The sequence below is a fragment of the Agaricus bisporus genome (assembly GCF_000300575.1).
Source record: "Agaricus bisporus var. bisporus H97 unplaced genomic scaffold AGABI2scaffold_14, whole genome shotgun sequence".
Classification (NCBI taxonomy): domain Eukaryota; kingdom Fungi; phylum Basidiomycota; class Agaricomycetes; order Agaricales; family Agaricaceae; genus Agaricus; species Agaricus bisporus.
The window spans coordinates 1-27504 of NW_006267349.1; the positions used below are offsets into that span (position 1 = coordinate 1).

The window sequence follows — 27504 nt, forward strand, 5'->3', positions numbered from 1 at the left end:
TTCCTCTTCTCTACTCCTATTTTTCTTTTGGGCGCTTATTCGTTTAGGACGTACCTGTCCAGCCTCCGCTTTTCCCACGGTGGCTGTCTTGATGTTGTCTTCTTCTAGACGTTCTGCCTTATCCCCATTTAATCGGTCAGCCACGTCACCGGGTGATTGCGCCCACCCCTCAGCTTTCTCTTTGGGTTGTTGCGCCAACCCCTCAGCTCCACTATTAGCACGCCTGTTTCGTGCCAATTCCCTAGCAAACGCTGCTTCTACTCCCAGGGCAATTCCTTCGATGATATTTTTGGGAGTGGTGAATCTCCCTACTGCCTTGTTCACCCGTTCGAATCTATCTTCTTCATCTCGTATCTCTTCTTGTTCCTTTTCGTATGCTTCTATTTTGGCCATAGTTGGCCCTTCCTCTTCGTCGTCACTTCCTTCGTATGGCATCCCAAACTCATCCAAGGCGATTTCCTCTCTTGCTGGGCATTTGTGTTTGCTCAACAAGTGTTCCGATGTTTGGATTCCACACTCTTCGCATCTATACTGCAACACCGTTCCCCAATTGGATTTCTTTGGGAAGGAAACTAATTTCCAACCTGCATATTGCTTGTGTGACATGTCAGGTTTTTCCCTTTTTTCTTCCTCTCGCGCTTCCTTCATCAACTGCCTAGTTGATTTCTTCGGCTCTTCTACCTTTCGTATTTCCTCCTGTTTTTCTTTGGCTTTTCCTTTATCTTTGTACCCACACCCGTCTGGGCACCTGGTCATCTTTACCTCTCCTTTCTCCCAATCAATTTCCGGATTGTGCATCTGTAACCAAGGCATTCCTAATATGACCTTATTTTTTCCTAGGCCACATATTTCGAAGTGTACTCTTTCTTTATGCCCTTTGTAGTACACATTTGCAGCAACTCGGTGTGTTACTGCTCCAGATGCGTTGATGGTTCCATCAACATTTTTGACTGGGATAGGTCTTTCTAAAGGTTCCAGCTTGAACCCTTCTTCTTCTGCGAACGCCTTATCCATAAACATCCCCGTTGCTCCACTATCCAACAACGCCTGTACTCCTACTCCATCATGTGTGTCCAACTTCTCCACTCCCACGTTCAGCTTAATTTCCCTTAAAGGTCGAATTGTCCTTACAAGGAAACTCTCCTCTTGTACAGTGTCCAAAACATTGATTTCGTTACCTAGTACATCAAATTTGTTGTAGGAAGTCAAACGAGGAGACTTTGCTTCCTTTACTCTTTTAAATTCTTCTGTTCCTCCTCGAACATCCTTTTCCAATAGTCCCGCTGCTCGTCCACATCTAACGTTCGCACATCTCGAGCCGGAGCCTTGCTCCAGCAGTTCTTGGCCATATGCCCCAACTTCCCACACTTGTAACACTTGATAGGACCTCGGCTGGGTCCTGCGGCAGAGTCGACATCCATTGCGTTTGGATCTCGACGTTGAGGCTGGGGCCTCACGAAAGTGTTGTTCTGAGTGTGGGTTCGTAATTGGGGCTTTGCTTGCCCCCGTCGATAATATTCTTCCTCCGCCTTTGCCTGCCTCCACTGCCTATCCAACTTCATACTCCTCTCGTACCAACTCCTGATGGTAGTTGGTGGATTCTCTGACTCCATCAGCGCCTTCCTAATTCTTCCTGACAAACTTCTCTTGAATTCTTCGATGAGGGCTCGTCCCTCGTATCCGCTGTCTCGTGCTATCCTCTTGAATTCCTGTACATGTTCCTCCGCGCTTTTGCTTCCTTGCTCGATCAACCTCAACTTTCCTACTGCTGTACTCTCCTCATCCGCATCTCCGAAATTGTTCCGCAGACTATCAAAAAGCTCCTCCGTGTGGGCTGGGGCTTCTTCTTCACCACCTTCAATCATCTCCATGATGTTTTCCTTCCAAGATTCTGCCGCTCCTCCTTGTACATATGACAATATCCATGTAATCTGATCCCCTTGCAGCCTTCCTACCATTTTTAAACTTAAATAAATTTTGCACGCTGTTATGAAGCCACTCAGCTCCTTTCCATCTCCTGAGAATATTTTTGGTCTTGCCACATCAATTTGTGGCGGCGCTTGTTGGACGATGGGAGTTTCCCCGTCGTCTCCTGGTGGACCTTGCGGTCCTGGTGGTCCTTGGACCGGGTTATTCTGCAGCTGGGCGAGTTGCTGCTGCAGTTGGGCGATGAGGGTGTGCTGAGCGTTCAGCTGATTGATTATCTCTTGGGGGTTGGCCATGTCTGGCTCGTGGTATTCGGGGGGAGGTGGTTGATATAGGGGTAGGGGGGAAACGGATGGTTCTCGTTGTTCTGGCTCGGATTCCTCTGATTGGGATTCCGAGACGTATTCTTCTTCTTCCTCGGAGTCGGAAGAAGGTACTCGAAAAGTTCCGGGCGGTGTTCGATGAGAAATTTTGACGAAGGTGAGGGAGGTCTTTTCCTGTCACCTGATACGTATCCACCAATCCAATGAAGCCAATAGCCTGCTTCACTTGGATGTGTACACGAAAAGAAAAAGGTTTTGTATTCAAGAAAGGCCGCTTTGGCCGAAGGGATAGACTAAGTTTAGGAGTATATACGGGAACGGATTCCCACGCTAATCTAGAGAGTCACCTAAGTGGGTCTCTCACTCCTCTGCGTGTACCAGCTGACATGCAGCGCAGCACGAGGTTGATATGAAAAAAGTACAAGTATATAAACAGCACCTCACGTGGTGAACGTCTCGTGTTTAGCTAAGGCACGTGACACGCCTTAACCTCAACGGGGTACGTTGTGACTGTACCCGATCACCCCTTAAGCCTAGGGACCGGCTATAAGTGTGGCGGCCGCGACGGCGCGCAGAGAGTAGAGGATGCTGAGAGAGTAAAAGATAGGGAGGGCACTGTGCTGTGCGATCCCCAGAGGTGTCGAGTTCTACTGTTAGGGCGACTGTGACTGAGATGTCACAGGTCACACCTGAACTTAAGAACTAAGGAGTAAGTGACAAAAGTTTTATTAGGCGTGAACCTAAGAGAACTCGACAGAGTCTTCTACAAGTTTCTACCTACTTTATATACCTGGACTACGGCGCACAGACCAACTACCCTAGGTAACTATTTATATATTGACACGAGAAAAGAAGCAACGTATGTGAAAATAAACTAATTATACATTTGACATGAGAAAAGAAGAGTGGAGTAAGAAGAAAGTAAACAAGAACAACTTTGATCATAAAAACATCAACAAGTCCAAACAAACCATAAAAGTGTCCACAAGTACAAACAACTATCTAAGGACGTAACCTTTCGTACCAGTCCCTGCCGAAGTATGTTGCCATTACTTCTCCACACGGGCACATCGTAAAGAACCGGACCGGTTCCCAACGACGGAAGTCCGGGTTATTCCATCGCTGCAACATCCAGGGTCTCTCCAATACTTCGTCCCACATTATCAACGTCACTCTTCCACACACTACGCACCTCCGATCCTCTAACCTCCATCCGTCTGGTCGGGGTTCTCTTCCGATAGCCGCCGCCGCCCTTCTCCACTGTACCTGCTCCGCATGGTTCGGAGGCAAGAAAGAAAAGATAAGATCAATGAGTTCAATTGGTAAGTCTGTAGCTTGCGCCATTTAGCAGTATGCCGATAGTTTAGCCTCCGTCGAACTGTAGCAGCAGAGGGAAATTATTATGTAATAAAAAGTGTGACAGATGTGACAGCGTGACGCCGTGACATTCTGGCAAAGTTCTAACACTCAAGACCCATTCTCAAGCCGTCAAAACCGCTCTGCAACGATTCAATGATGCTGCAAGAAAAATGAAGCCACCGCGGGAGGCTCTTCGCTGGGATGAAGTGGTGGAATACGCATTTCTTTCGGAGTTTGATATATTGGCCGAGACACGAGAGGATGTGCGGCAGAGGCCCTGGGCTCGTCCGGCTGCGCGAACCTTAATGGACCAGTTTTTCAGAATCGAACGGGCTAAAGAAGAGATACAAAGGCTGGACGTTGAAATAACACGCCTTATCACCTATATACAGTGGCTCAAAAAACTGTCCCAATGTTTTGAGGTTTTTCACTATTTGTATTATAGCTCAATGAGTTTTATGAATATGATTATGTAATTAATATATTTTATGCTCTTGCATGTGACCTTTAAAACGCATGTAAGATGACGTAATTTTGAGCAGTAAAAGGTGGCGAAATTAAATCAACAAAATAATCAATCATTGGGACAATTTTTTGACCTTCTACTCAACTTTCAGAAATGATGATCTACAGCCACACAGAAAATGTGAAAAATCAAGGAAATATTTACAGATGTTATCTAACATTATATACACACATCTGACATGTTAACACATTACGTTTACTTTATTTTGCTATCATAATCTCTATATTTGTTATTTGTAGTCTTTTTGTTACTTTTTGATTGTAGAATACTATTCTAGAGGTAAAACTCAGTTTAAAATATGTCAAGCAAAGTCTAATACTAAGAAAAACTAAAAACTAAAACATGTGGGTAAGATATACAACTATAAAAGGCATTAAGAAAGATTTTTTCTTGATAAGAAAGAGTAATAAATTATCAAACTTACTTTAGACAGCTTTAAAATAGAATTCAAGTCACTCACAGTGTCAATAACTTTGAATCTCATTCTCAGTGTCATCAAATGGTACAAATCTTATTAAAAAAATGTCATTTTAAGGCTGTTGTAAGCAATGAAAGCATCTCTCCTTTTTGCAACATTGGAAATCTGTCCAAATATCATGAAACTAGACAGTGACAGACTGTAGGAAGGGTTGGTAGTCACATTGGATAATGATAATTATAATTTGACCAGATAAATGATACATATCTGAAAGAAAGAGGTTGAAAGTTGACTGACACTTTTGTAGCAAAATATGAAGGAATAAATTATCTTATAGTGGGATGGTATATGTACTGTGAGTGAGTAGGATGCTTGTACATACATAGAATATTATAATTACTAAATAGTACTATGATATTTTAGAGTTGAAGAGCAGTAAAAGGCTTTGAAAAGTTGAAAATTTGGAAGGAAAAGAGAATATTGTGGTAGAATAACAGCTTTAGCATTGGAATCTTCTTTCCAATGAGTTTTTTTCTCATATTTCTTGACATTAGAATTACACAAACATGGTTTTGACTGGTTTTCACAAACGGAATCGTCTTTTAGAACCTGGAAAATGATAAAAAAGCTCTCAGTAACCAAAGTAGAGATTATGATAGTAACGTAAAGTTAACATAATGTGTTAACATGTCAGATGTGTGTATATAATGTTAGATAACATCTGTAAATATTTCCTTGATTTTTCACATTTTCTGTGTGGCTGTAGATCATCATTTCTGAAAGTTGAGTAGAAGGTCAAAAAACTGTCCCAATGATTGATTATGTTGTTGATTTAATTTCGCCACCTTTTACTGCTCAAAATTACGTCATCTTACATGCGTTTTAAAGGTCACATGCAAGAGCATAAAATATATTAATTACATAATCATATTCATGAAACTCATTGAGCTATAATACAAATAGTGAAAAACCTCAAAACATTGGGACAGTTTTTTGAGCCACTGTACAAGATGAAGAACATTTTCTGGTCTCGATGGAACAGCTCCTAATGCCCGAACATCCCACAATTTCATATCAAATCTCTCTCCGTCGTCGCCGCTTTGAATTGGCAAACGCCGAACACCTTCACCGCCTAGAAAAATTGCGTAAGAGATCCGACTTTACAGGTTCTCTCTCCGTAGGAAAAGCTACCCAACATATTGCAGGACCGTTGAGACCGGTTATCCATGGCCGAAAGCAAGGTGAAGGGGTGCAGATGAAAGAATTAGACAAGGAAGCGACAGAAGTGGAGGAGGAGGAAGAGTATGACGAGAATGAAGCTCAACTTGGTGATGATCTGGAGGCTATTTTGAGTATCTCAGTTTTAGAGTGATAGTGTAGTTAGAATTTTTGTTGACATGTTTTTCGGTGCTCTTGGTCAGTAAATTTGTCTCCGGTTTTCGAAAGTATGTTTAGCGGAGGTTTTACAGCCTTGAACAGGGAGAAGAAAAAAGCGGTGTGCCAACAAAATATGAACACGTCATTATATGTTACTCTTTCTTTTTTTTCTACGCAGAGCATATATTAGACTATTCAACACCTTATTACCATGAATTGTATGGTTACACGCTCGGTCAACAAAGCGCGAACGCGTCAGCACGTGCTTCACGACGCGTGTTCGTTAGTTGATCAGTTGACACGTCATTGAGTCCACGTGAGAGAGAAAAGAAGCCAACGCCTGCCAGACCGTGCGAGAAAACAGAAGGCAGTCTCGACAACGTGCTAAATGATCATATGATGCGCGAAAACACAACATCTCATGATCAATAACATATGATAAACCGTAAGACATATAAATATTGACAAACTAACAGCACAAAAAAAAACATGACAAAAAACAATGACATATATATGTGGCGAAAAAAAACATAACATATGACTATGGTAATCATAACATACACAACATGACAAACATGTCTGATAAAACATAACATATGACCGCAGTAATCATAACATACAACATGACAAAAACATGTCCGATACTTATGACATATGCGGCGAAAAACATATGCGGGCGAAAAAAACATGACAAATAATCAAAACATACAGAAAGACACGCGGAAAACATATCGCGACATACAGAGACCTCAGCGGACATGATATGTGACATAGATGTCAGAATAACATACACCATAACATCTGTGACAGGCGGAATACCATATATAGCAAGCGGAGTAAGGATTAAAGACAAAAACAAATAAAATCCATTTTAGGAAGGCGGACCGACAATGAATAGTCTGAAGTCCCACGGAATCTGAGGGATTATTGAAGGAACGGCAATACATAAAGGGACGCCTAATTAGGAGGTACCGTAGTAATTACCGTCCCTTCTAATAAGGTGACACGTGTGGGAACCACAGGTGCTCAAAGTTGTGCCAGTTTGGATAAGACCCGTGAACGACGAGCGATGAGCGATGAAGAGCCGGCGCCTCATCTCCGTGCTCATCGCAATGTCAATGGCGGCTTTCACATCATCCTTATTTGAGACAATAGTTCCGCCAAAAGATTTTTTTTGAGCATTGCCGATTCAATAAAAGCGCACTGGCAAAGCCCGTCTTCCGTTGCCGTGTTTATGACAGGCAACCTTTCTGTTCGGTGGACGGCATGGACCAAAAGCCATACAGCTATCGTCGGTGTCCCTCGCTGTCAGCTGAGGTCCAAATAGGGATGAGGTCCATAGCATTCCCTATGGAGATGTCGCTAGGAGGTGGAATGACTGCAAGCGAGACTTTTGTGTGTGATTCCGGGCTCAGAATTACGGTCAGAATGGTCAACCTGGACAACCGCATGGACGCAATTGCTGTTACGTCATCGCGCTCAAGCGCCAAACTTGGACCAACAACGCGCGTGCACGTGACGATATTTTCGTGTTATCAGGTGGGCCGGGTTGTAAACGACCATCGTTTTTCTTTCCTCTGCCATGCCCCCCAGAAGGTCTTCTCGTCCTGCCACTGCAAAACCGCCATCGGCCCCAGTCAGTAAATCTGCTGCAAAGGCCCCTGCGAGATCCCGGAGTCAACCTGCCCGGAAACGTGCAGCTTCTCCCAGTCGGGACGAGCGTCCAGCGCCGAAGCGTCTTCGCACTGCTCCCCCTAGTCAGAAGTCAGAAAATATCCCCCCACCATCTAGTAGGAAACCCCGCTCCAAGCCTTCTAGCGCCGCCAAACCTCAGCCCACGACAAGGAAGAGAGGTCGTCCCAAACTTGGTGCCATTACCGAAGCTGTTGAGTCGAAGGAAACGAAACCGTTGGAGAAAAAGAAGGTACCGAAAGAACCGAAGCAAAAGCCAACACCTATTCCTCAGTCAAAACCCTATCTTAATCCCTTACCCACTCCGCCTCCAACATCAAGACCCAGTCCTATCCTATTCGTTTTCGGTGCTGGTAACTTTGGTCAATTTGGCATGGGCCCGGACGTCCTAGACTCGCTCACTAAGCCAAAACGAAATCAATGGGTCGAGGAACAAATCTCAAAGGGCACTTTTGGTGAAGTCGGCGCTGGTATAACCGCTGTTGCTGGTGGTGGCCTCCATACACTTTTCGCGGACGAGAAAGGGACGGTACGTAGATAGTCTTCTTCTCATCCTTCACTTATTGACTATCGTTGCTGTAGGTATGGTCTTGCGGTGCCAATGATAATGCCGCCCTTGGTCGAATTACTACGGACGTTCCGGACCCTGACAATGAGGGTTCATTCCTCGACGTTGACGAACTCACAAGTTGGCCCCGGCCACTACAAACATTAGTTGATGAGCATTTCCGTGCTGTGCTCGTTGCCGCTGGCGATAGCATTGGTGCGGTGGTAAGCGACCAAGGTGAACTCCGCGTTTGGGGTACTTTCAGGGTAAGTACACCTTTTCAAGTCGTTTTTTCCTCCCTAATCGTAGCCCAGGGCATGGAAGGAGCTCTCGGTTTCTCGGATGGCAAAGACAAACAACATCTTCCTACACCCATCCTTACTCTAAGCCATAAGCCTGGTGACTACGAAAAGGTTTCCTCCGTAGCTGCCGGTAATAACCATCTAGTCATCGTCACGACTCATGGCCATCTTTATACCCTCGGTGTCGGCGAACAAGGCCAGCTCGGGAGGAAAATTTTAGAGCGTCGGAAAATTCACGGAACGCATCCCGAGAAAATCTGCCTTGGTACACGCTCTCGTAAAGCTGTCAAGGTCGCTGCCGGATCCTACCATTCTTTCGCCATTGATGACAACGACGATGTATGGGGATGGGGACTGAATACTATGGGCCAAACTGGTACTGGTTGGTCATCAAGAGATGATGACTGTGTACATTTCCCGCAAAAGGTGGAGTCCCTCAGTAGGGAGAGCCTATCGGGTGACACTGTTGTCCAAATTGCCGCAGGCGAGCACCATACCATTTTCTTGACTGCGGCAGGGAAGGTATATTCTTGTGGACGTATGGATGGTAGTCAACTTGGTCTGGAGGACGACAATCCCGCTATCATCGAGTGGAAAGAAAAATACGCTGAGATGTTTGATGGTGCAGTGCCACAATTTCTTCCTACGCCAACAGAAGTGGCGTTCCCGGATGCCGATGACGCCGTCGTTCAGATATCTACTGGCGTGCATAACAACGCAGTAGTGACGCGCGGTGGGGCACTGTTAACATGGGGACAAGGCATTCAGGGTGAACTCGGTTGCGGCGATGACGAAGAAGTCGAGACGCCAAAGGTGGTTGTGCGGAAAGATGGTGGCTCGTGGTTCGCCGTGGCTGTTTCATGCGGCGGTCAACATACACTCGGACTTCTGAAGAAGAAGTGATAGTTGCACTCGCTCGCGCCCACGATAAACCTTAAAAACAAAACGAAGTACGCTTTGCATATTTGTCGATCATAATGTTATTCAATTTTACGTATACATACATGCCACTGATAGACATCCATACCGTCATCTCCTCCCCCTTTTCCAACTTTTTTCTGGACCCATTTAATTACCTCGTCCATCTCAGTTTTCTCCAACTCCATTTGGCCGTTGTACCCTAAATCGGCCTTCCTCATATAGCATAGACAATTGTTCACTGCCTCGTTACCTGTTAGGAAGCACGGAGAAAGATTGGGACCTCAAAGTTTGTATGCAATCATTCATTAGATTGTGGTGGGATGCGGCATCGCTCCAGGCTTCCTGCTAATAATCTATTAGGACCGGTGGAGCTAAAACTCTAACCTTGAAAGGCGGATCCACAACAGATTACAACACGACCTTGAGTATAAATGGAGGTCGTGGATTGCTCAACTTACTTACCTACTCCTATTCTTTCCCCATCACTATTCTATGGCCTCCGAATCGTCACAGTCCAAGGTATGTAGAGCGCGAAATAAAAGTTCGGTAGACATCAACGGTTTGTAGGTCCTCCCAAAAGGGTACACCTTCATGGGTCCTGAGCTGTTCGTGTCCGAAAATGCAAAGGCTATGGTTCTCGACCTTCTCAAAAACGCGGAGAAGCGTAATCCCGACGCATTCGATATGTATGTCTATAATGGTGAGCAACACGTCGAACGATTCTACTACTCTCTTGCTGACAGGAGGACACTCACCCATCATCATAATAGACTTTCACGCGTACGCGATACACGACCTCATTGACAAGACATTTGCCTCCATCAAGAAGACGGTGAACAAGAAAGAGTGGGTTGAGGCATTCTATGCAATAGAGGCTTTGACAGTCTTCTTTGAGTTTGAATCGACCTGGACAAGTTCGTCCCCTCATATTTCGGAACAAACGCGTCCAGCTGATTTCTCTTTTTCTAGCTTGTGATGATGGAGACCTCACTAAATTGGCCAACAAACTCTATGGTGCCATCCTTCTCACCATTCTTAAGGGTCTCAAAGATACGAACCAGCTCTCCCCGAAAAAAATTCCCAATCTTGAGTGTGTCCTCCGTGCAGCCTTTGAATTCGGGAAAAATATGGAAGGCATTGCATGCAAGTCCGACTACACGACAACATGCAAGGCCATCGCCAATGACCTTTTCAAAGACACGATGACCGCTGATCGCGCTTTGTACGAAGCGCGACTCCGGGAATACGTAGAATCGATTGAGGATCCAGAGGAGAAGATAGAATTGCTCGAGTCACTTGAGGAATATGTCGAGGAGATGAAGGAACAGAAGGTTGCCTGGTATATGAAAGGCAAGGCGAGCAAACCCGAAATCAAAAATGTGAATTTGCAAAGAGCTTGGAACGATTACAAAGGCCAGGCACCAGAAGCACCTATTAGAGGTCCTGCCGAGTGGGATTTGACCAAATGGACGGAAGAAGACAAATCACCTTTCTCTTTTGGCAATATGGATGATGAGCTTGGGATTTAACATCTGTCTTTTGATAGCGTTAAGCATATTTACCCCAAGCAAATAACAATGCTTCAGTTCTTCCATTCTGAAATGTTCAGATGCAGTATAACTCGCCCTGGGTTGCATTATGAAGTCAATCGAATTGGAGACCGCGTGAGGATTGTGATAGGTTAGGTGACTGCGAGATGATCGACGAACGTGGTCTCCAGCAATAACCAGGTTATAGTTGAGCGCCACAATTCGGCAAGCATGCAATGGCGCTGAGTTGGGGATTGCTAAGAATGCAGACGATTGCCTTGCGGGCGGCAAAGATCATTGTTTCTAGGGGCTTTTTAAGTGGAGCAACAATACCATGCGGGAGAGACGCGCGGAGCACACCATCGCTCCAACGCGAGAGGTCATCTACTACATTTATGACGGTCATTGCCTTCCTAAGAACATAAGTGCAACGGGAGTTTAACCTTTATAGGAAGTGTCAGGCGCACGTCGGCGGGAGTAGCAGGTGTAAATGGTCCCGCGTGACGGTTCTGGACCTCGGGACCATCAACCTCCCATGTTCAGGATCAGAGAGATACGGAATCATGGAACAGCAAAGCCAGCGTCCCATAATCTAACGAAAAGAATATTGTTTTTCATCAATCGACCAGGTCGTCTGGCCGCTGTGGCCACCAGCCCGAACCTGACATTCACGGCTTCACCTTCGGATAAAGAGGTTGGAGCATAGAGCGATCGAGCGTATAGCATAGACATGGAGGTTATGGCATGTCTACTTCGTATCGCTAACACAAGTTTCGGGCGTTTTTGAGTTTCAAAAAAGGACACTTTTCTCACACCAAGAAAGCGCTCACCTCATAGAAGTTCAGGATTTTTGCACTTGAAACCAGGGACATCAGCATCGTGAGGCCACTGCATATTCTTCCATTCACTGTCCCAGTCAGGTCCCAGTCTCTCCTAATTTCCACGGAATCTATTTGAAATCAGGAGCGTTGTAATCAGAGAGAAGCAATTTAATCGGGATCCTTTAATCAGCCCGGGTCATAGGTTCACGGCCAATTTTGACATACTAGCCTCTGAATCAATGACTGTGGGTCCTTTTAGTCAGTGCAGACCAAAAAATTGACCCTAAGCTAATTGGACGGCGATGAAATAACTGCGGGCTAAAGCACACCTTGACGGTATCTGTGAGTTTGAAGTATTCGGCTAACAGCTTTCGTTTAGCTCAACGTCCTAACAAGTTCAATAAAAAGGGACTCGCCTTACTGAAAATGGTCTCCATCAAATGTACGCAATACGTTTCGTACATAAGTGAACATTAAAAGCGAGGCGAAACACAAGCTCACTGGGGATAACTCCCACTGATCTCCAGATGGATAAAGCCGCCCTTCCCAAAGACAGTCACAAATTCGTCCGGTGTGCACGGTTCTTTCATGGTCTGTTTTCAAGTTGAATCCTGCAGAAGTCGACCAAGGGATCCTGGAAGAGGCGGTTGGAGCAGTGGTGGCAAGGCCACGACCACCAAGACCTTATAATTAGTCAGAGACATGGAAATCATCCTTAACATGGTTATCAGATAGAAAGGAATCTATGGTCGCGTATCGAGACGCTAGCTATAGTATCCGGGATCATCGATCAATGCCGAAGATCAGTGATTGAGCCGGACGAATGTCAGAAGAAAATGCAGCACACATCCACGTTGTATATCTGTGGCACAAGATGCACACCTAATGTTCATCCTGTCGGCTGGTCGGCTAGTCTCTCAGTATCCTCCACACAGATCCATATAAAATATTCATGGCCTTCAGTCGCCCACCGCCAACCAACTGCACTTTGACCGCCAATCCCACCACTCATATCACCACCGTGCCGAAAATGAACAGGCAAAACTCTTCCAAAAACATCATCATCCAAGCTCACGACCTGACGTTTCTGAGTAGTCCTACACCGTCTTACTCGTTCCATGGCTCAAATTCAAGTCACTCTAGAGACAGCGGGTGCGTGAGGAGTCGTTCTGCCTTTCGTTCAGCTCAATATGACAAATCTAGGAAAGGAGGTCGCACCTATCATGTTCCCAATTATGCCACAAGGTTATTTTACCTTCATATCCTCCGATTTTAAGTCCAGACGATGATAAATTGCCTTGCATAGCTATGCTAACGAGAAGACCCATCTGATCTCAGTGGTGTTCGATGAGCACAAAGGTGCCACGAAGTTGATTATCGCCATTGTCTTCATGTTTCTGCTACTCTTGGGTTCCTCAGCCTACATTGTTGCCAGTAAACCTGAAAAGAATTTCCTAGTTTGCCAAAATTTTGGCACTGCAGAACGGAGCGAGGTAAATGAGCCACTTGTGCAACACAAAGAAGCGATGGGTCCACCAACGGCGCTTTCCACTGTGAATCCTATTTCTGGGGATTGGGCGAACAGGGATAAAGCTGGCGAGAACATAGGGACTACGCTAGGCCTGGGCTTATATTGGGATGAGCTGCAACGCAGTACTCACTGCACTGCATATGGCACACGGAGATACTCCGCACGCCTGCGGAACATGTCCTTCTGGATGAACCGTACTCGTGCCTGCCTAGAAACGCCTGTGCAGATCCACGGCATAACTGTTCCATCACCTGATGAATGCGAGGTTGATGTAAGTTTCTTGATTTTGCGGGATAAATCACAAACTGACCTTGAAGTAGTGGCTTCTGGGTCGTGTAAAAGGATTTTGGAACGTTAACTTCAAGGAAAATGATTGTTCCCCAGTATGGGGTAACTTTGCTGACAAGGCAGGTCCACCGTTTGAAAGTTTACCATAATCACGCTCAAGAATTGAGCAGGGCTGCATAAATCGGGGTTCTCACCAAAGAGTGCGTTGAAGTTGATCCATATGTGCCCTATTAATGTGCCGCAGCTCTTTCGTGCAAGACTCTGGAACATCAAAAAGGGAGAAAATAATTTGAAGCTCTGCGGCACAGCCCCTGCCTATGTTGCTGGCATATCTCGCGCAAGACCAGACTCCTGCGAGGACCAGGTGAGTCGCATCTGCCCTCCCAAAATCACTGCTGATACGTTAAAAGGGTTTTTGGGGAACGTACGGAACATGGGTGGTCGAGGATCCGAAGTGTTAATGGTCTTTCTGATGGCGACTTTTTATCAAATGATATTCGACATACGCGTTCATACAAATCAAGAATAATCAGTCAACATTGGTTGACCGAAGGCTCAACCGACTGTAGCTGGAGAACGGAGGCGACGAAAAACTGCTGTTAGAGTCTTTGCACCATTTGAACCCCACCTTAGCGACGAATTAGGATGGTACCTCGCGTCTGAATAGGGGATACACTTACTCTCCAGCAGCTATCTCTTGACAACAATGCTCGAAGTCTTCGGAGTTAGAAACTTCGTCCCATTTATCGATGACATAGTCCTATATATTGGCTTAATGTCATTCCGTATTGTAATTTATGATGACTTACTTGCACAAGTACATGCGGCTCCTCCCATGTCGCGGTTGCCAGCAACAGCGCAAAACTGGTTCGTGGGGATATCGTCGTCATTATGTGCTCTAATGCTAGATTAGCGAGTCCAGACATATTGTATCTGTGAGCAACCTGATACATAGACAAAGCGGAGGCAGGAGGGGGCGCAGGTGCTGGATGCGGGTGCGGGTCGGTAGTGGAAATGATCGAAGGTTGTTGGGGCCTGGCATTACGGGGGGAAAGAGGATGATGTTGAGATGTTGACGCATAGCGAGTTGCAGAGAGAATAGCTGGATCAGGTTTTGGTCTCGTAGTAGAAGAACTATTGATTGGTACAGGGAGGGTACTGGATGGTCGGCGGTTTGGCTGGCGCGAAAAAGAGGTGGGATGCGATTTTGTCACGGAGGATTCATTCGTAGTAATGGGAGTAGAATTGATCGTAGAATGCTGAAAGACCTCCGATGCCCCGCTTGTGGATCTGGATAAACCACCAGCTGGAGCTGTCACACTATCCATGCTTGCTATACTTTTCGTGTCCGTGAGACCTTCATCACTTGTACCGGACTTGTGAAAGGTTTTCCAATCCCACTCGCCATTCCTGGAAGCCAACCACCTGGCACTCCAACCGGCGCCCACACCTTCAACTGCGGCCCTCGGGTCATCTTGCTCTTTGAATAATAGCCAATTAGCATAGCAGAACTTCAAGAGCCAATACATGGTTTCGAAATCCGCTTCTTCGACTACAATCGTGTATATTTTTCGTTCACCAGAGTTGGGTTCAGTACCTTCTGAAAATGCCGATGATAACATTGTCGCAAAATACTCCGACCTCCTGGTCAAAATGTCCGAATGAGCATATATAACTCTTTTTCTAGCGGTGGAAGTTGACGGAAAAGTAGATTGGGAGGACGTTGAAGAGGATGGTCGAGGTTGAGACTCAAGGTCGGGGTCAGGACTTTCCAAAGCATTAGGGTGTATTTCCGGGTTGTGTTTCTCTAGACACACGAAACGCACATCCCCGGTGTCTACAAAGCCTTGAGCGATTGGACTTAATTATACATATACACCATGACTTACTGGAATTGTCGAGGGAAGCTTCAAGACCATCTAATAGGTCTCGTGGCACATATGCAATCGAGGGCTGTTCGGGTATAGATGGGCCTGCAGGACAGTGAACTTGAACGCATATAACAAATGAATCCGTTTCCTGAATCCTTGAATTTTGCAACAGCTCAGACAAAGGTGGAAGAGGACATTCTGGTATAATAGATAAGAACAATACAAGGAATAAGGGAAGCTATTGCTCACCCCAAACTTCATTTTCTTGTCGGAAGACCCAATCATGTTGCCAGAACTGCCAGACCCACCCAGCTCTGAAACCTCGCTCACCGACCCGGTTATCCTGATATCGCACAGCTGCCATCATGGACGCAGGCACCTCATAGTCTGCTTGAGCAAAATCCATCATAAGCGGCGTTATATATAATGATAGTGTTTGGCGAGGCGGGCTCAACGTTTCTTCGCTGTGTACGGTTCTGGCTAGTGGTTTATCAGCAACGTCAACGGGGACATGAGGATAATCCATACCAATTTCGAGCTTGAACTTATCTCCCATGATGTGTGATTGTTTCAAGATGTCGAACTCCTCGTTCTGGTCCTGATTCGTAGTAGCACTTCGCCCGTCTCCTTCAATGAAGTCATGCAGCTTTTGAACATCTCGAACTGTCCACTCCAATCCCTGTTTAACCCAATGATATATGAAGAACAAATCTTCTCGATCGGTTTACAAAACCTACAGTGAAAGTCCACTGACGAGGAGTCTCTGTGATTGCCTGTCCGATTGATGAAGATGTGATTTTCGCTCCTGAATTCACAACAGGGAACCTATACGGGGGTGTTCCTGTGGAGTTCGTGAAGCCACTCATCCTAGAAGGTTCCCAGCTAGTCTGTAAATGACTGGACCCCACTACACTTGAACTCTGGGAGTGCAAAGATGATTGTGAACCGCCGCGGGCATACGAGCGTGTTGACCAGGGCCATTCGGGGCGAGCGACGGATGGCAAGCGAGAAGGTAAAGGTGAATAAGGCGACGAGAGTTGGCGATGATGTTCTGACATGGATCAAAGGAATGGGAGGATGCAAAAGAGAATGTTACATATATACTGTCTCATACTGAAATTGTCACAGTGGCAGAATTCCATAATATTCTTCTGATATCATACGGGGTCAATTCCCCTTGAACAGAATAAAAACATGGGGATGTACAAGTAATAAGTACAAGATACTACTATTCAGTAAGACTCCCACATAATGTCAGGCAGTACCTGCCGCATTACTGTGAATATGATTAACATCGTTTCGGAGGCCTGATAATATGCATGTACCTTCCCAATGATGTAGGCCTTGTTCTCTTTGTAGTTCTCTGAGGGAATTGTGCTTGTCACTCAAGATGTAATTCTCAACATCATTAGGGTCCTGGACTCGCACCAAATCTAACTTGACCTCCCGTTGCTCCAGACTTTTGAACACGTACTCTCGGAGTTGGGAACCGAGATAATCCGACTCCTTGGGTTCGCGGAATGTCATTGGCGCCTCTGAATTAGTACAGAAAAACACCTCAGAAGAAAATATGAGACAGATTATCCGTTGGGAAAACCACGACCGACTCACAACGTTGACAAATTCAGAACCATATTCATCATCGCCGAGAGGTTTCATCCAGTCATGAAACGCCCGACATTGCTTGAAACTATTCTCAAGCGTATGAAGGATCAGTTTCGAAGAGCGTGAAGTCACAACGCCAGCAAAATTCTAGTTTCGGTTTAGATGTGATTCTGCAAGGAGGTCAATTCCTTTACTTACCACAACAAGAACACCTTCAGCGTCCATGATGACCTTGAGCATACCCCAGAACTCCGAAGTGAAGATGTGTTCCGGAACACCTCCACCAGAAAAGCAATCATGCACAACAATATCATATAAATGCTTCTCAATGCCAACTTGCACCTTCTGATACCTTTTTTCAACAAATTCCCGGGCATCCTCAAGAAAAACGTTGTCGCGACCAGGATCAGGAAGTCCGAACCAGACTCGAGCAGCATTATACACGGCAGGATCGATCTCGACGACCGTCGTATTGATTCCGTGGCGGATGAAAGCTGAGGTAGAAAAGCCTGTTCCCAAACCACTGCCATTTTTCAGCGTGAGTTACGAAAGAAAGTGAAATTGCATGCGCACATAGTCAACGCATTCTTCCATGCTCCTTTCCGCCCGGTTTCTGTGCTATTAACCAACCTCACAGCTTCCTGTAGTACAAAAGTACTATACACGGTATCCCCAAGCTTCGTACCAAATGAGTCCCTGAGGAAAGACTTATTGTCTATGGCGCGAGCCTTATCCCTCGTCCAAACACCTCCAAGGAGAGAATGACTCGCGCGCAGGTATCTTGCGGAACTTAGTGGATCCTCGTTCTCAGCCTCAAGGTGGGGTAAAATATCGCCGACGACGATGAGACCGGTGACGGATTCGACAGCATCAAGAATTTGAAACTTGCCAGTTGGGTGTGTGAACGCTGCGTCCAAAGGATGGGGGAGGACAGGATTTGCCAAAATGGGACTGGCAATATACCAAAAGGCGGAAAATACGATGAGAAGTGCAGCTTTCACCCGTACTGGAGAAAGCCATGGTTTCAAAATATGCTCCGCCTGTGTTTTGACTTTCTTCTTAGGTTTTGTAGGATTGTAGGAAAGATCGAGGCACGAAACATATATACTGAAAGCAACTCCTGCAAGGCCAAGGTACTGGATGAGATGATTTCAGTGGAGTATATTATAAGGAAAACAACACTTACAATCTGACTCTCAGAGACTTTTTTCAGGTGGTCAATGCGAGACCAGATATTCTGTTGCACAAACTTGGTCCCAAAAAAGATGATGGATGCTCTAAGCGGCTGGCTATACCCCAGGCGGCGTGCATTAGAAGAACCTGACTACCCTTTGTTAGCATTCGTGACAACGATACCACTTGTAAATGCAATTAGCTCACCCGAACTACGGGACCAGCGAAAAGGAAAATCAAGGGAGCTATGACAAGTGCGTGCGTCAATGCAGGACCCAGAATAGGCTGCCTCAACCTCGCCATCCATACGGCAACCCAGTAAGAAACATTTGGCGCTACTGATGACACCAATGCAATAGCCAACCATCTCGACCCCTTCTTCCGACCGAATGGTAAAAGCGCAGACGCCGCGAGACTTACAACAACAACAGCATCGAAAGAATATGACACTGGGTAAGAACCGTATAGAGGAATCAGTGCTCGCTGATGCACGAACAAGACAAGCGAGAGTGGCGCAAGGGCAGTGAAGCCAGCCCTGGCGACGCTACAAAGGAAATCTGGGAAGCCTTCTGAGGATGTCATTTAGAGCAAGCCTCCTCTTAGCCAACAGACGGGCAGGTAGTGGCGGTTCAGAGAAAAGAAACGAGGAACAAGAGCATCTGGAATATTCAAAGTATTGCCAGCGAAGATAGTCCACGAATTGATGCGACCTTCCTAGCCATCAATTACATCACCAATTACCATAAGCTTCTTCAGTTCATACCGTGCTTAACTTTCGATTGTCAGAGCGAGTAGGGAAACATATCCAACTTCAAAATCTGAGGAAGCCTGTATAATTTTAACGAAATTCAATGAATGCCGAAGCAGCTGGCTTGGCGGTCTGCGTACGGGCACCGCGAATAAATTTGAATTGAAAAAAAAAAAAAAAAAAGCAGCTGGCTTGACAAGTGGTGCGATTTCATACACGCAATACCCTCTTAATATTGGTGAAGCCAAAAAGATGGTACTAGTAAGTAGGCTAGCAGCTGGTGGCAATAAGGTTGTACATATTCCCGCACCTTTAGCTAGGTGGCGAAATAAGTACCGGATGGAATTTTTCGGAAACATTGTCAAGGAAAACACAGCCTGGGTACATGTGGTATCAATTCCTTACCCGACGTCGGCCCGAACGGCGAAGCCCTTCAGCGTCATGAGGTGGCTCATCAGCAGGAGCCTTCCTCTTCCGTGAAGCAGTTCCACGAGACTGCACCGCTGCGGTATCAAGCTTTCCTTCTTCTTCATCACTGTCAAGGGAACTCAATGGAGATTCCTCTTCAATTCCTTGTTCCACTTCCTTCTTCTTTCCGGCCTTTACTTCACCAATTCTAGACTTCGACTTTACCATCTTTGTGTGGGAAGACTTTTTGGGCTTCAAATCCATATCCTCCCATCCGCCCTTGGCGGCTAAAAGTTGGATGATGTTCCAAGCGTTACTATCCACTCTCTGCACGCTAAGACGACCTCGCGTCACTAAGTTCATTGCTAGAAACGTGTGTCGATGTTCCGAGGCAGACGATATGGATGGGTATGCATACTTTTAATGGCTCTTATACCATCTTCTCCAATATATCCGACTTCCGTTGGAGGTTCATCCGTCGCGAGGGAAGCGATGTGGCGAAAAAGAGTCAGAGGTATGAAATGTTTCGCGCGTGCAGTGAATTCAAGGTCCACCATGTACCATTTTGGCTTGTCTTTTTCCGATTTCTGGGAGCAGAATGAGGATCACCGATGCAAACCATTTGCCTAACATCCTAGACTTACGGGATCATAGTATGGATGTGACCTGCGCTCTTGTCAGAAACTTGGATTAAATATCGTGAAGGATTGCTCACTCATCCCAGGAAGTATCTAAACAACGCGCGTCAATGGCAAATAAAATGCTCTAGAGATACCACGAGAACTCACAATCCGGATATGCTTCTCTAGCGACCTAGACGCTCGGTACGCAGCAAAACGGAAGACTGGTATGAATCTCTTACCTGAGCAAAAGCCGCAATCCCTGGGATGGAGATAATTAATAGCCTCCTTGTTCCTGCGGAGCCGGATACATACCAGGATTTTTGCAATTGGAATGATAAAACACAGCCTACATGTTCGAACTTAGAAAGTACTCGGTAGAACCGCTTTCTATTCCCACCTTTTCTCCAACTTGCATTTCCTTCATCAGATTTCTAGCCTCATAGTTCCGGACCCCTTCCCAAGGCGATACAGACACGCGTTCAAAGTCATCCACGCTGAACTACTCTTCAGTCAGTGCACGCTTGGAATTTGACGCGAGATAATTAACCTTGACGTCTTTTCCCTTGACGATGCGAGAGTCGGGCTCTGCTTTGAGCAACCAGTACTTTGTGGCCATCCGGGGCGCAGGAGGTAGTTGATGGAGTAAGCGAGGTTTTATTAGCCCACGCTTGGCACAACTGGTCACCAATAAGCCACTCATGACCAGCAGCTAGCAATACTTACGCCCGGTTTTACACGACGGGCGGCGTTTTCCATGCGCCAACTTTCAGTAACAGAATTCTATTAGGGTAGTAGGCTGTGCGTGTGTGAACATCTGGACTGCGGAAAAGCAATTGAAGGTCATCAGACATCGCTAATTATAGTCCGGCTCTATTGCTTATAAGCATCTCCCAAGGTTTCTTACTTCTGCCATTATCCAACCATGTCCGCCCCCAAAGCTCGCGCCTCTCCCACTAGCTCCGTTTCGGACTCCCACAGAAATGTAGTAGATCACTTATCCCCCGGAGGTGGTTTGTCTTGCAAAATTAAATTCAAATGATTCTCGCTAATATTCTGATAGTGACGGAAGATGTGCAACCCGTTGGACCAAAGAGGACTGTGCAGGGCATGGACAAGCCACACATGATCACAGTTCAACCATTGAAGCGCAGCGAAATGCAGGTATAACATCACTTATATCGCCACTGGCTCTTGTGCTCACTGGAACGGCAGCCTTCTTATGCCCAAGATTTAGGTACGGGAGAGGTCGTGCACGGTGTCTACGGCTCCCTCCTGCAAGGTCTTGGCTCTGTCCTTGGTTTATGTGGAGCCGTTCCTTGCATGCCCTGCCCAAATCCCTTCCGCGAAGTCAACCAAGGTGCGTCAAAATGACATCAAGTGTCCGCTTTTTCTCATGTCCCACGCCAAACGCAGGCTCTGTCGGCTTGGTCACACGCTTCGGCCAGTTCTACAAATCCGTCGACCCTGGCTTGGTCCAGGTCAATGTCTGCACTGAATCTCTGAGGATCGTTGATGTCAAGATCCAGATAAGTCCCATCGGAAGGCAGATGGTTATGTACGTTTGTTGTGCTCATTATTTTTATTGGTCGCACTCATACCTTGTTACAGCACCAGGGATAATGTCAACGTCGAGATGTAAGTTTTTCAGGACATACTTCTGAAATCCATCATCTCATACCTATCAACAGCGACTCGGTCATTTACTTCCAGATTACCAACCCGTATCGTGCTGCCTTCGGTATCACTGATCTTCGCCAGGCGCTCATCGAGAGGTCTCAGACCACGCTTCGTCATGTAGTTGGTGCTCGTGCTGTCCAGAGCGTCGTTACCGAACGGGAAGCCATTGCCTATGAAATTGCAGAAATTGTTGGCGATACCGCTGACAAATGGGGTGTCTCTATCGAAGGTATCCTCATCAAGGATATCATCTTCAGTGCCGAAATTTCTGCTTCCCTTTCCTCTGCCGCTCAACAGAAGAGAATCGGTGAATCCAAAGTCATTGCTGCCCGTGCTGAAGTCGATGCTGCTCGCTTGATGAGACAAGCCGCCGATATATTGGCTTCTCCTGCGGCCATGCAAATTCGGCAGCTTGAAGCCTTACAGCATATGGCTAAAACATCCAACAGCAAAGTCATCTTCGTACCGATGCAGCTCCAAAATGATTTGGCCAACCAGTTCACTGGCTCTAGTTCCGGTTCCGGAATCAAGGACGCCGTTCAAGGTGAAGCAGGTGAGAGCAGTGGCATCGGAGCTGCCAGCCGAGCAGGACTTCTTAGCAGTGTCGCAGAAATTGAATGATTTCCAACGTGCCTACGCGGGGCGTAATTAATGGCCTCGTTCTTGCCCTATTTCTATTCCCCGCCTCGTTGATGAGGAAGTATTGTTTATACCCTGTTGTAATGCTCTTCGATTTGTTCATGATCATGTCCCTGTTAGCGATCACGATGCAACGATTCTGCAGCGAATGATTTCTGCAGTCCCCGTACTTATATCACATGTATATGTCATGCCCTATGCTCTCACTATTCTAATTCGATCTTGTTTTGAACAAACTTGAGGGAGGAAGTAGCAAGTTATCACAGACATTAATACAGAGATCTCTTAAAAACACACTAATGATGATTATGACGTTGGAAGCATACAATCCAGCCAAGAGAAGATAATATTCCACGTGAACTAAATCCGAAGCATCGCCTATTTCATGAAAAGTATTTTGAAACACATACTCATACTTGGGAAGAGTTTGGAGTAGCGGCTTGCATTACAAGCAAACTTGTTTGGATCCCTTTCGCCACTAATGCAGCCCCGACCTCCCCAAGGGTCCTGGAAACGGAAGTACTGAATTGACCCCCAGCTTCGTTCATGATTTCGCGAAGCTCGCCTTCATGCGACTCGACAGCCATCCTTCTCGATCGTCCTAGGAAAACAATGGGAGTCTTCCCATTATTTCGCTCGACAATGGCCTGAACTAAGTCAGTTATGACGTGAAGAGGTTTCGAAGTAGCTTGTGAGTTGAAGCTAATTCGGGTAAGAGCAAGCGCTAAGTCCGAATCACGCGTCTCCCGCGTCGGCGCTATGTATTTTTCCCATATTAGGTCGTCCGCGGCGCTCGAAGAGAGTCGAATCTGGGTAGTTTGATTCCCGTAAACAGTATCCGCGCCTGCCAGGGTCATCTTTAAAGGATTGTCAATATCGTCACGAAAATAGAATAGGCAAAAAGCTTACCTGATTATGTACTATAATTTTCGCCTCGTCCATAGTGCTGATTGGGCTCAGGCTGTCTACTTTGGTGATACGAACCACAGTTGCAGTGACTGACGAACTACGGCAGAGTTGGACAATAAATGTAAGGGCGAGACGGTCATCAGGGCCACCGATAAATGGAAGGAAGATATGATGACCAGCTTGACCAATTTCACTGCTCAGACCACGATCCACGAAGAGAGCAACATCGCTCGGAGACTTCAGGAAGACGCCTCGAATGAATTCCGAATAGACGACGGAACTCGTTTGATCCTGGATGTGTAAGCTAGACTTTGAAAAAATGCCATCAAAAGGGTTTCGCGTGGACAATTGGACATCGCTTTCGTATGCGGAGACAGCACCCCTTGCCCAAGGCAGAAGAACCAGTTGGGAACCCGACTCAGAAGCATGTCGCGCGACGACATCTGAGAATTCATTTTGGTGAACGACGGACAGACGAGCGCTGATATGAAGGCTATTAAGAGCACCAAAAGTGCGGAAAATGGATAATAGCGAGTCGTTATGAATGAGAGAATCAGCTTCTTGAGACTTCAGGACTGCGGAAGCACGGCTGGTTAATTCGATAAGACGTAGTGCATTGACCTGCATCGGCCTGGGATCAGGGGTGGATAACTCCCTGTCGTCGCTGTCAGTGTGACCCTTGGTATCCGATCTTTCATCTGAAGTTACTGGAAGAGAGGCAGGAATACTTGGGCAACCTGCACTGATGAGCCGCGAGAGTTGCATAGCCGCTGGTAGTTGATCAATCCTGTCCAAAATGACAGAGACTTTAGTCTTGAAACCACCGTCGAAGGTCAGAGAATGACTGTGGTTTCCCTCGGGGCCAGGATCGATCGACTTTGTGAGTGTGTCGTGATGATGGCGGAACCTTGGGGGATAGAAAAGGTTGACGAGGGGAGTGGTCATAAATGTCACGATTAACGCATGGACAACGAACATAGAGAATGTGCGGGTGTCCAGGATTTGAGCGCTTAGTCCGACATTGAGCACGATGAGCTCAACCAACCTAATGAATGTCAACTGATTATTCACAATACATGAGGAACAATCTCACCCTTTGCAGCTCATGAGGGATCCGATGGCACAAGCTTCTCTCCAGTTGAATTTGAAGAAGTAGGCAACCGAAGCACAAGCGAAGAATTTGCTTGAAAATGCAACAACCACGAGCAGAATGGTGTAGCCCCACGCAATTCCATCGTCCAGGGACCCAAGGTTGGTGTTGAGACCAGACAACGTGAAATACTAAAGATATATCACTTCAGAATTGCAATAAAATAATAAAAAGAACTGAACACACAATCGGCAGAAGAATGATGGCGACGAGATCTTCCAACCTTTCAACCAAGGAAATCGCGAAGTTGTTCTCATGAGGTATGATCAATCCAACTAAAAACCCGCCTGAAAGCATATTCTTAAATCATTCGTTCTGCTACAAGTTAGAAAATTCGACGTACCAAATATCGGATGAATTCCAATGACATCGGTGAAAAATGCGGAGATGAAGACAAGGAGGAGGGTAACCGTCATAGTTAATGTTGTGGGAGAGCCTTGTTCCAGACTTCCGCTGCGACGCGCAAGCTGCACATACGCCCATCGGACAGGATATAAAAGGAAGATGGTGAAACCGGTGGCAGCTAGGAGTACCCAGAGGGCTGTAAGACCAGAAGAAGCATTTACGAGCGTGACGGCGAGCGCCAACAAGATCCAGCCCACAACGTCATTGCCAACTCCGGCGGCCAGTGAAACTGTGCCCACAGTTGTATCAAGCAGCTTCTCTTCTGACAAGATACGACAGAGGACCGGAAATGCCGTGATACCGACTGCAACAGCGACGAATAGGAGAAAATATCCTTCGTTAACGGAAGAGTCAACAAATTGGTTATATAAACCAACACCGATGGCGGCGCCCATGCCAAGGGGAATGACGAGCCCGCTGATTGAAATAGCAACCGAGGCGGCCATTTTTCGTTTGACAACACTAACATCAATTTCAAGGCCGACGAGGAAGAGAAACAAGATAAGGCCGATGGTGCTTGTTAAATTCAACATCGTTACCCCGTTGTCAGGAAAAATGGTGGCAGTGAAATTGGGAATGCGTCCCATGGCAGTCGGGCCCAAAATTATACCACCCATGACTTCTGCAATAACGCGAGGCTGCCGAATTCGTCCCAGAATTAAAACCAGAATTTGGGTGATCCCAAGAATGATGACTAGGGAGTTGTGAGCAAATATCACCCTCCGAAGGCTCAAAGCTCGTACCGACTTGAATGACCCATAGTCGAAAGGGGTCCTTCGGGTTGTATTCTACGGGATTATCCCCAGAAATGATACCGGCCTGCGATAGTGAGGTGAGCACTCTAAGCCAACATAGATGGAAAATGTAATATGACTGACTTGTTCAGCAGCTGCCCGTGAAAACAGGTGAGCGGTCTGGAGGAGCTCGCGTGAAAACTCGCCCATGATAAAAGAGGGAGAGAATGAAGAGGACGATCGTTGTGTCTCACTGGGAGCTCCTTGGCCCCTATATAAGGCAGACGACGAAGAGGGCCATTCGTCGGCTGGAATCCTGATTGAATCCTGAACGTTTCTGGAGCAGAAGGATGGGGGTGGGACCCTGACGCCAAGGTAGTAATAATGATGCAGTCTGGTTGCGGCTCACTCGATCATCGCTACTTCTGAACAACAAAAAACAACTTACGGAAAATCTCACGATCAAAATAAAACCTTCAGGGAAAACGAAGGGAATAGAAATACTATCGGAACAGGACCCCCCAGATAATTTCAAAATTGAAAAGGTTATTTCACTGACCCCATCAGTTTGGACAATTACCAAGTATGGTATATAGTAATCACGAATGACGTTGACCAATATTGGGTGTCGGGTGAAAATAAAATACATAAATAGATAGAATACAGTCCCAGGAAAATGGAAGACGAGAAGACGAGAGAAAATGATGGTTTGCCATTATATGGCCGTGGGTGGTGCAAGCCCAAGAATTTTCGGGCCGTCGGTTGCTTTGAGCCATTTCCTTCAAATTCCTCGAATCAAACTATATCTCGACACTTCTAGGTACCAATACTAAGATTTTTGTGCCGTTGGACTCAAAATTTGGCGCCACCGACCCTGACTTGGTTTTTGCCACTGACCCAAGAGTAGCGGTGATTAGGTGAATTGCACCCTACATGCACCAGACAACCCTCTCTTCGGCAAACTGACAAACCCATTTGTGCTACGCAGCTTTGCATACATACCCGTGGTCAGCGTGGGGCGTTTCAATACAAAGAGATGTATTAACCACTGCCGTGGGCTTGTTAAGTCCATCTGGACTCTAACAGGGTGGGTTTGACAAATTGTTTGTATGACGGTTAATGTTTGTGCTCACATGAGAGGAAGCTCATCGGGTCCAATGGTGACGTATATTCACGCAATCGTGCATCAACTTGAGTTTATTGTCGGTGTAAAGCATCTACAAGAAATACAGAAGGTATAACCGAGCGGACTACGAAATCCAAAATGTAGCTGTGACTTGGCCTTTGCCAGGTCATACTACCATCGCTGATCGGTAGTTCGGTCAAACACGAAATCTCCATCTCCTTGTTCGTGTTCATTCAGGAGAGAATGGATGTACTATGGTGTAACCTAAGCTTTTAAAACAATATTTTGTAAGATCGTACTGAAGTGTGGTTCAAACTTCGCATTCAAAGAAGATATATTCAAAAAACGACGCGACAGAACCACATATCAAGATCGAATAACGATCACTGGTTATAACATGAATCCTGGATTAACGTTCCGTAGAATGTTTTTCTTTCTAAATTCCAAATTTCTCAATCAAAGTTGAAAGGAAATGTTTTTCGTGCGGCTGGACCAAGCCGTTGCCCAAATTGGGCCCGAGTCTCCGTTGGCTGATCTTTAGAATCAACATGTTTCGAAACTCCAAAATATGAAGGGCCCCCCAGTTTTTCCAGATTTCGAAATCGTTCGAAACCGCGGCCAGCCGTAATTCATACGCTAAATAAAGCATCAGGGTTGTCAGATTTATCTTGCCAGGGTTGTCGTGGACAATGATATAGATAATATGATGATATGAACCGAATTCCTGATAGATCACGGAGCAGCCGCTGCTTGTTGCCTCTGCCAATTGTAGTCGTCTCATGAGTGATAATTGTAAGGGAATAGTAGCTCAGAACAAAAAAACAGGCCTCGTTGTCCGATGGCGAATGAGAAGCTCATTGTAAGAGACGCAAGCTA

At 46.1% G+C, this 27504-nt stretch overlaps 10 protein-coding genes across 10 annotated transcripts; 5 read left to right on the top strand and 5 right to left on the bottom strand.

Annotated features, from left to right (window-relative positions):
• Nucleotides 1–1229: 1229 nt before the first annotated feature.
• AGABI2DRAFT_78894 (hypothetical protein) lies at nucleotides 1230–1613 on the bottom strand (the record flags this gene model as incomplete). Its single annotated transcript, XM_006456603.1, has 1 exon — nucleotides 1230–1613. The coding sequence occupies one exon, from the start codon at nucleotides 1611–1613 to the stop codon at nucleotides 1230–1232; it is 384 nt and encodes a 127-aa protein (XP_006456666.1).
• A 3987-nt stretch (nucleotides 1614–5600) lies between these two features.
• AGABI2DRAFT_122561 (hypothetical protein) lies at nucleotides 5601–5924 on the top strand (the record flags this gene model as incomplete). Its single annotated transcript, XM_006456604.1, has 1 exon — nucleotides 5601–5924. The coding sequence occupies one exon, from the start codon at nucleotides 5601–5603 to the stop codon at nucleotides 5922–5924; it is 324 nt and encodes a 107-aa protein (XP_006456667.1).
• A 1579-nt stretch (nucleotides 5925–7503) lies between these two features.
• Nucleotides 7504–9695, top strand: AGABI2DRAFT_188512 (hypothetical protein). Its single transcript, XM_006456605.1, has 3 exons — nucleotides 7504–8150; nucleotides 8204–8434; nucleotides 8483–9695. The coding sequence occupies exons 1-3, from the start codon at nucleotides 7512–7514 to the stop codon at nucleotides 9371–9373; spliced, it is 1761 nt and encodes a 586-aa protein (XP_006456668.1). The 5' UTR covers nucleotides 7504–7511; the 3' UTR covers nucleotides 9374–9695.
• A 169-nt stretch (nucleotides 9696–9864) lies between these two features.
• On the top strand, nucleotides 9865–11031 carry AGABI2DRAFT_195685 (hypothetical protein). Its single transcript, XM_006456606.1, has 4 exons — nucleotides 9865–9910; nucleotides 9959–10091; nucleotides 10162–10305; nucleotides 10361–11031. The coding sequence occupies exons 1-4, from the start codon at nucleotides 9884–9886 to the stop codon at nucleotides 10918–10920; spliced, it is 864 nt and encodes a 287-aa protein (XP_006456669.1). The 5' UTR covers nucleotides 9865–9883; the 3' UTR covers nucleotides 10921–11031.
• Nucleotides 11032–12693: 1662 nt separating this feature from the next.
• AGABI2DRAFT_122564 (hypothetical protein) lies at nucleotides 12694–14021 on the top strand (the record flags this gene model as incomplete). The annotated part of the gene is made up of 6 exons (XM_006456607.1): nucleotides 12694–12893; nucleotides 12945–12986; nucleotides 13048–13543; nucleotides 13593–13683; nucleotides 13731–13924; nucleotides 13971–14021. The coding sequence occupies 6 exons, from the start codon at nucleotides 12694–12696 to the stop codon at nucleotides 14019–14021; spliced, it is 1074 nt and encodes a 357-aa protein (XP_006456670.1).
• Nucleotides 14022–14030: 9 nt separating this feature from the next.
• On the bottom strand, nucleotides 14031–16519 carry AGABI2DRAFT_228705 (hypothetical protein). The gene is made up of 7 exons (XM_006456608.1): nucleotides 16169–16519; nucleotides 15960–16110; nucleotides 15681–15911; nucleotides 15450–15629; nucleotides 14370–15397; nucleotides 14241–14320; nucleotides 14031–14188 (listed from the first exon to the last, which is right to left on the bottom strand). The coding sequence occupies exons 1-7, from the start codon at nucleotides 16487–16489 to the stop codon at nucleotides 14116–14118; spliced, it is 2064 nt and encodes a 687-aa protein (XP_006456671.1). The 5' UTR covers nucleotides 16490–16519; the 3' UTR covers nucleotides 14031–14115.
• Nucleotides 16520–16663: 144 nt separating this feature from the next.
• AGABI2DRAFT_188516 (hypothetical protein) lies at nucleotides 16664–18838 on the bottom strand (the record flags this gene model as incomplete). Its single annotated transcript, XM_006456609.1, has 7 exons — nucleotides 18426–18838; nucleotides 18223–18273; nucleotides 17610–18172; nucleotides 17235–17559; nucleotides 17043–17183; nucleotides 16757–16988; nucleotides 16664–16707 (listed from the first exon to the last, which is right to left on the bottom strand). The coding sequence occupies exons 1-7, from the start codon at nucleotides 18789–18791 to the stop codon at nucleotides 16664–16666; spliced, it is 1722 nt and encodes a 573-aa protein (XP_006456672.1). The 5' UTR covers nucleotides 18792–18838.
• A 512-nt stretch (nucleotides 18839–19350) lies between these two features.
• Nucleotides 19351–20604, bottom strand: AGABI2DRAFT_122567 (hypothetical protein; the record flags this gene model as incomplete). The annotated part of the gene is made up of 9 exons (XM_006456610.1): nucleotides 19351–19730; nucleotides 19784–19952; nucleotides 20010–20031; nucleotides 20081–20096; nucleotides 20154–20178; nucleotides 20228–20247; nucleotides 20301–20334; nucleotides 20386–20487; nucleotides 20536–20604. 9 exons carry the CDS (start codon nucleotides 20602–20604, stop codon nucleotides 19351–19353), a joined length of 837 nt encoding a protein of 278 aa, XP_006456673.1.
• Nucleotides 20605–20860: 256 nt separating this feature from the next.
• Nucleotides 20861–22538, top strand: AGABI2DRAFT_195689 (hypothetical protein). Its single transcript, XM_006456611.1, has 7 exons — nucleotides 20861–20998; nucleotides 21049–21149; nucleotides 21201–21345; nucleotides 21402–21543; nucleotides 21597–21623; nucleotides 21677–22218; nucleotides 22276–22538. The coding sequence occupies exons 1-7, from the start codon at nucleotides 20911–20913 to the stop codon at nucleotides 22284–22286; spliced, it is 1056 nt and encodes a 351-aa protein (XP_006456674.1). The 5' UTR covers nucleotides 20861–20910; the 3' UTR covers nucleotides 22287–22538.
• Nucleotides 22539–22587: 49 nt separating this feature from the next.
• On the bottom strand, nucleotides 22588–25712 carry AGABI2DRAFT_228717 (hypothetical protein; the record flags this gene model as incomplete). The annotated part of the gene is made up of 7 exons (XM_006456612.1): nucleotides 22588–23161; nucleotides 23214–24258; nucleotides 24307–24494; nucleotides 24550–24650; nucleotides 24707–25462; nucleotides 25512–25587; nucleotides 25647–25712. The coding sequence occupies 7 exons, from the start codon at nucleotides 25710–25712 to the stop codon at nucleotides 22715–22717; spliced, it is 2679 nt and encodes an 892-aa protein (XP_006456675.1). The 3' UTR covers nucleotides 22588–22714.
• Nucleotides 25713–27504: the final 1792 nt, after the last annotated feature.

What these genes read in the sequence shown, in the direction of transcription:
- AGABI2DRAFT_188512 (XM_006456605.1), top strand. Translation starts at nt 7,512, where the DNA reads ATGCCCCCCAGAAGGTCTTCTCGTCCTGCCACTGCAAAACCGCCATCG. An exon ending in TCGCGGACGAGAAAGGGACG is followed by an intron (nt 8,151 to 8,203) that starts GTACGTAGATAG and finishes TCGTTGCTGTAG; the next exon opens with GTATGGTCTTGCGGTGCCAA. An exon ending in GCGTTTGGGGTACTTTCAGG is followed by an intron (nt 8,435 to 8,482) that starts GTAAGTACACCT and finishes ATCGTAGCCCAG; the next exon opens with GGCATGGAAGGAGCTCTCGG.
- AGABI2DRAFT_195685 (XM_006456606.1), top strand. Translation starts at nt 9,884, where the DNA reads ATGGCCTCCGAATCGTCACAGTCCAAG. An exon ending in CCGAATCGTCACAGTCCAAG is followed by an intron (nt 9,911 to 9,958) that starts GTATGTAGAGCG and finishes AACGGTTTGTAG; the next exon opens with GTCCTCCCAAAAGGGTACAC. An exon ending in GTTTGAATCGACCTGGACAA is followed by an intron (nt 10,306 to 10,360) that starts GTTCGTCCCCTC and finishes CTCTTTTTCTAG; the next exon opens with CTTGTGATGATGGAGACCTC.
- AGABI2DRAFT_195689 (XM_006456611.1), top strand. Translation starts at nt 20,911, where the DNA reads ATGTCCGCCCCCAAAGCTCGCGCCTCTCCCACTAGCTCCGTTTCGGAC. An exon ending in TGAAGCGCAGCGAAATGCAG is followed by an intron (nt 21,150 to 21,200) that starts GTATAACATCAC and finishes CTGGAACGGCAG; the next exon opens with CCTTCTTATGCCCAAGATTT. An exon ending in GATAATGTCAACGTCGAGAT is followed by an intron (nt 21,624 to 21,676) that starts GTAAGTTTTTCA and finishes ACCTATCAACAG; the next exon opens with CGACTCGGTCATTTACTTCC.
- AGABI2DRAFT_228705 (XM_006456608.1), bottom strand. Translation starts at nt 16,489, where the DNA reads ATGTCAGAACATCATCGCCAACTCTCGTCGCCTTATTCACCTTTACCT. An exon ending in TAAGTTCAAGCTCGAAATTG is followed by an intron (nt 15,912 to 15,959) that starts GTATGGATTATC and finishes ATAAACCACTAG; the next exon opens with CCAGAACCGTACACAGCGAA. An exon ending in CAAGAGATAGCTGCTGGAGA is followed by an intron (nt 14,189 to 14,240) that starts GTAAGTGTATCC and finishes TTCGTCGCTAAG; the next exon opens with GTGGGGTTCAAATGGTGCAA.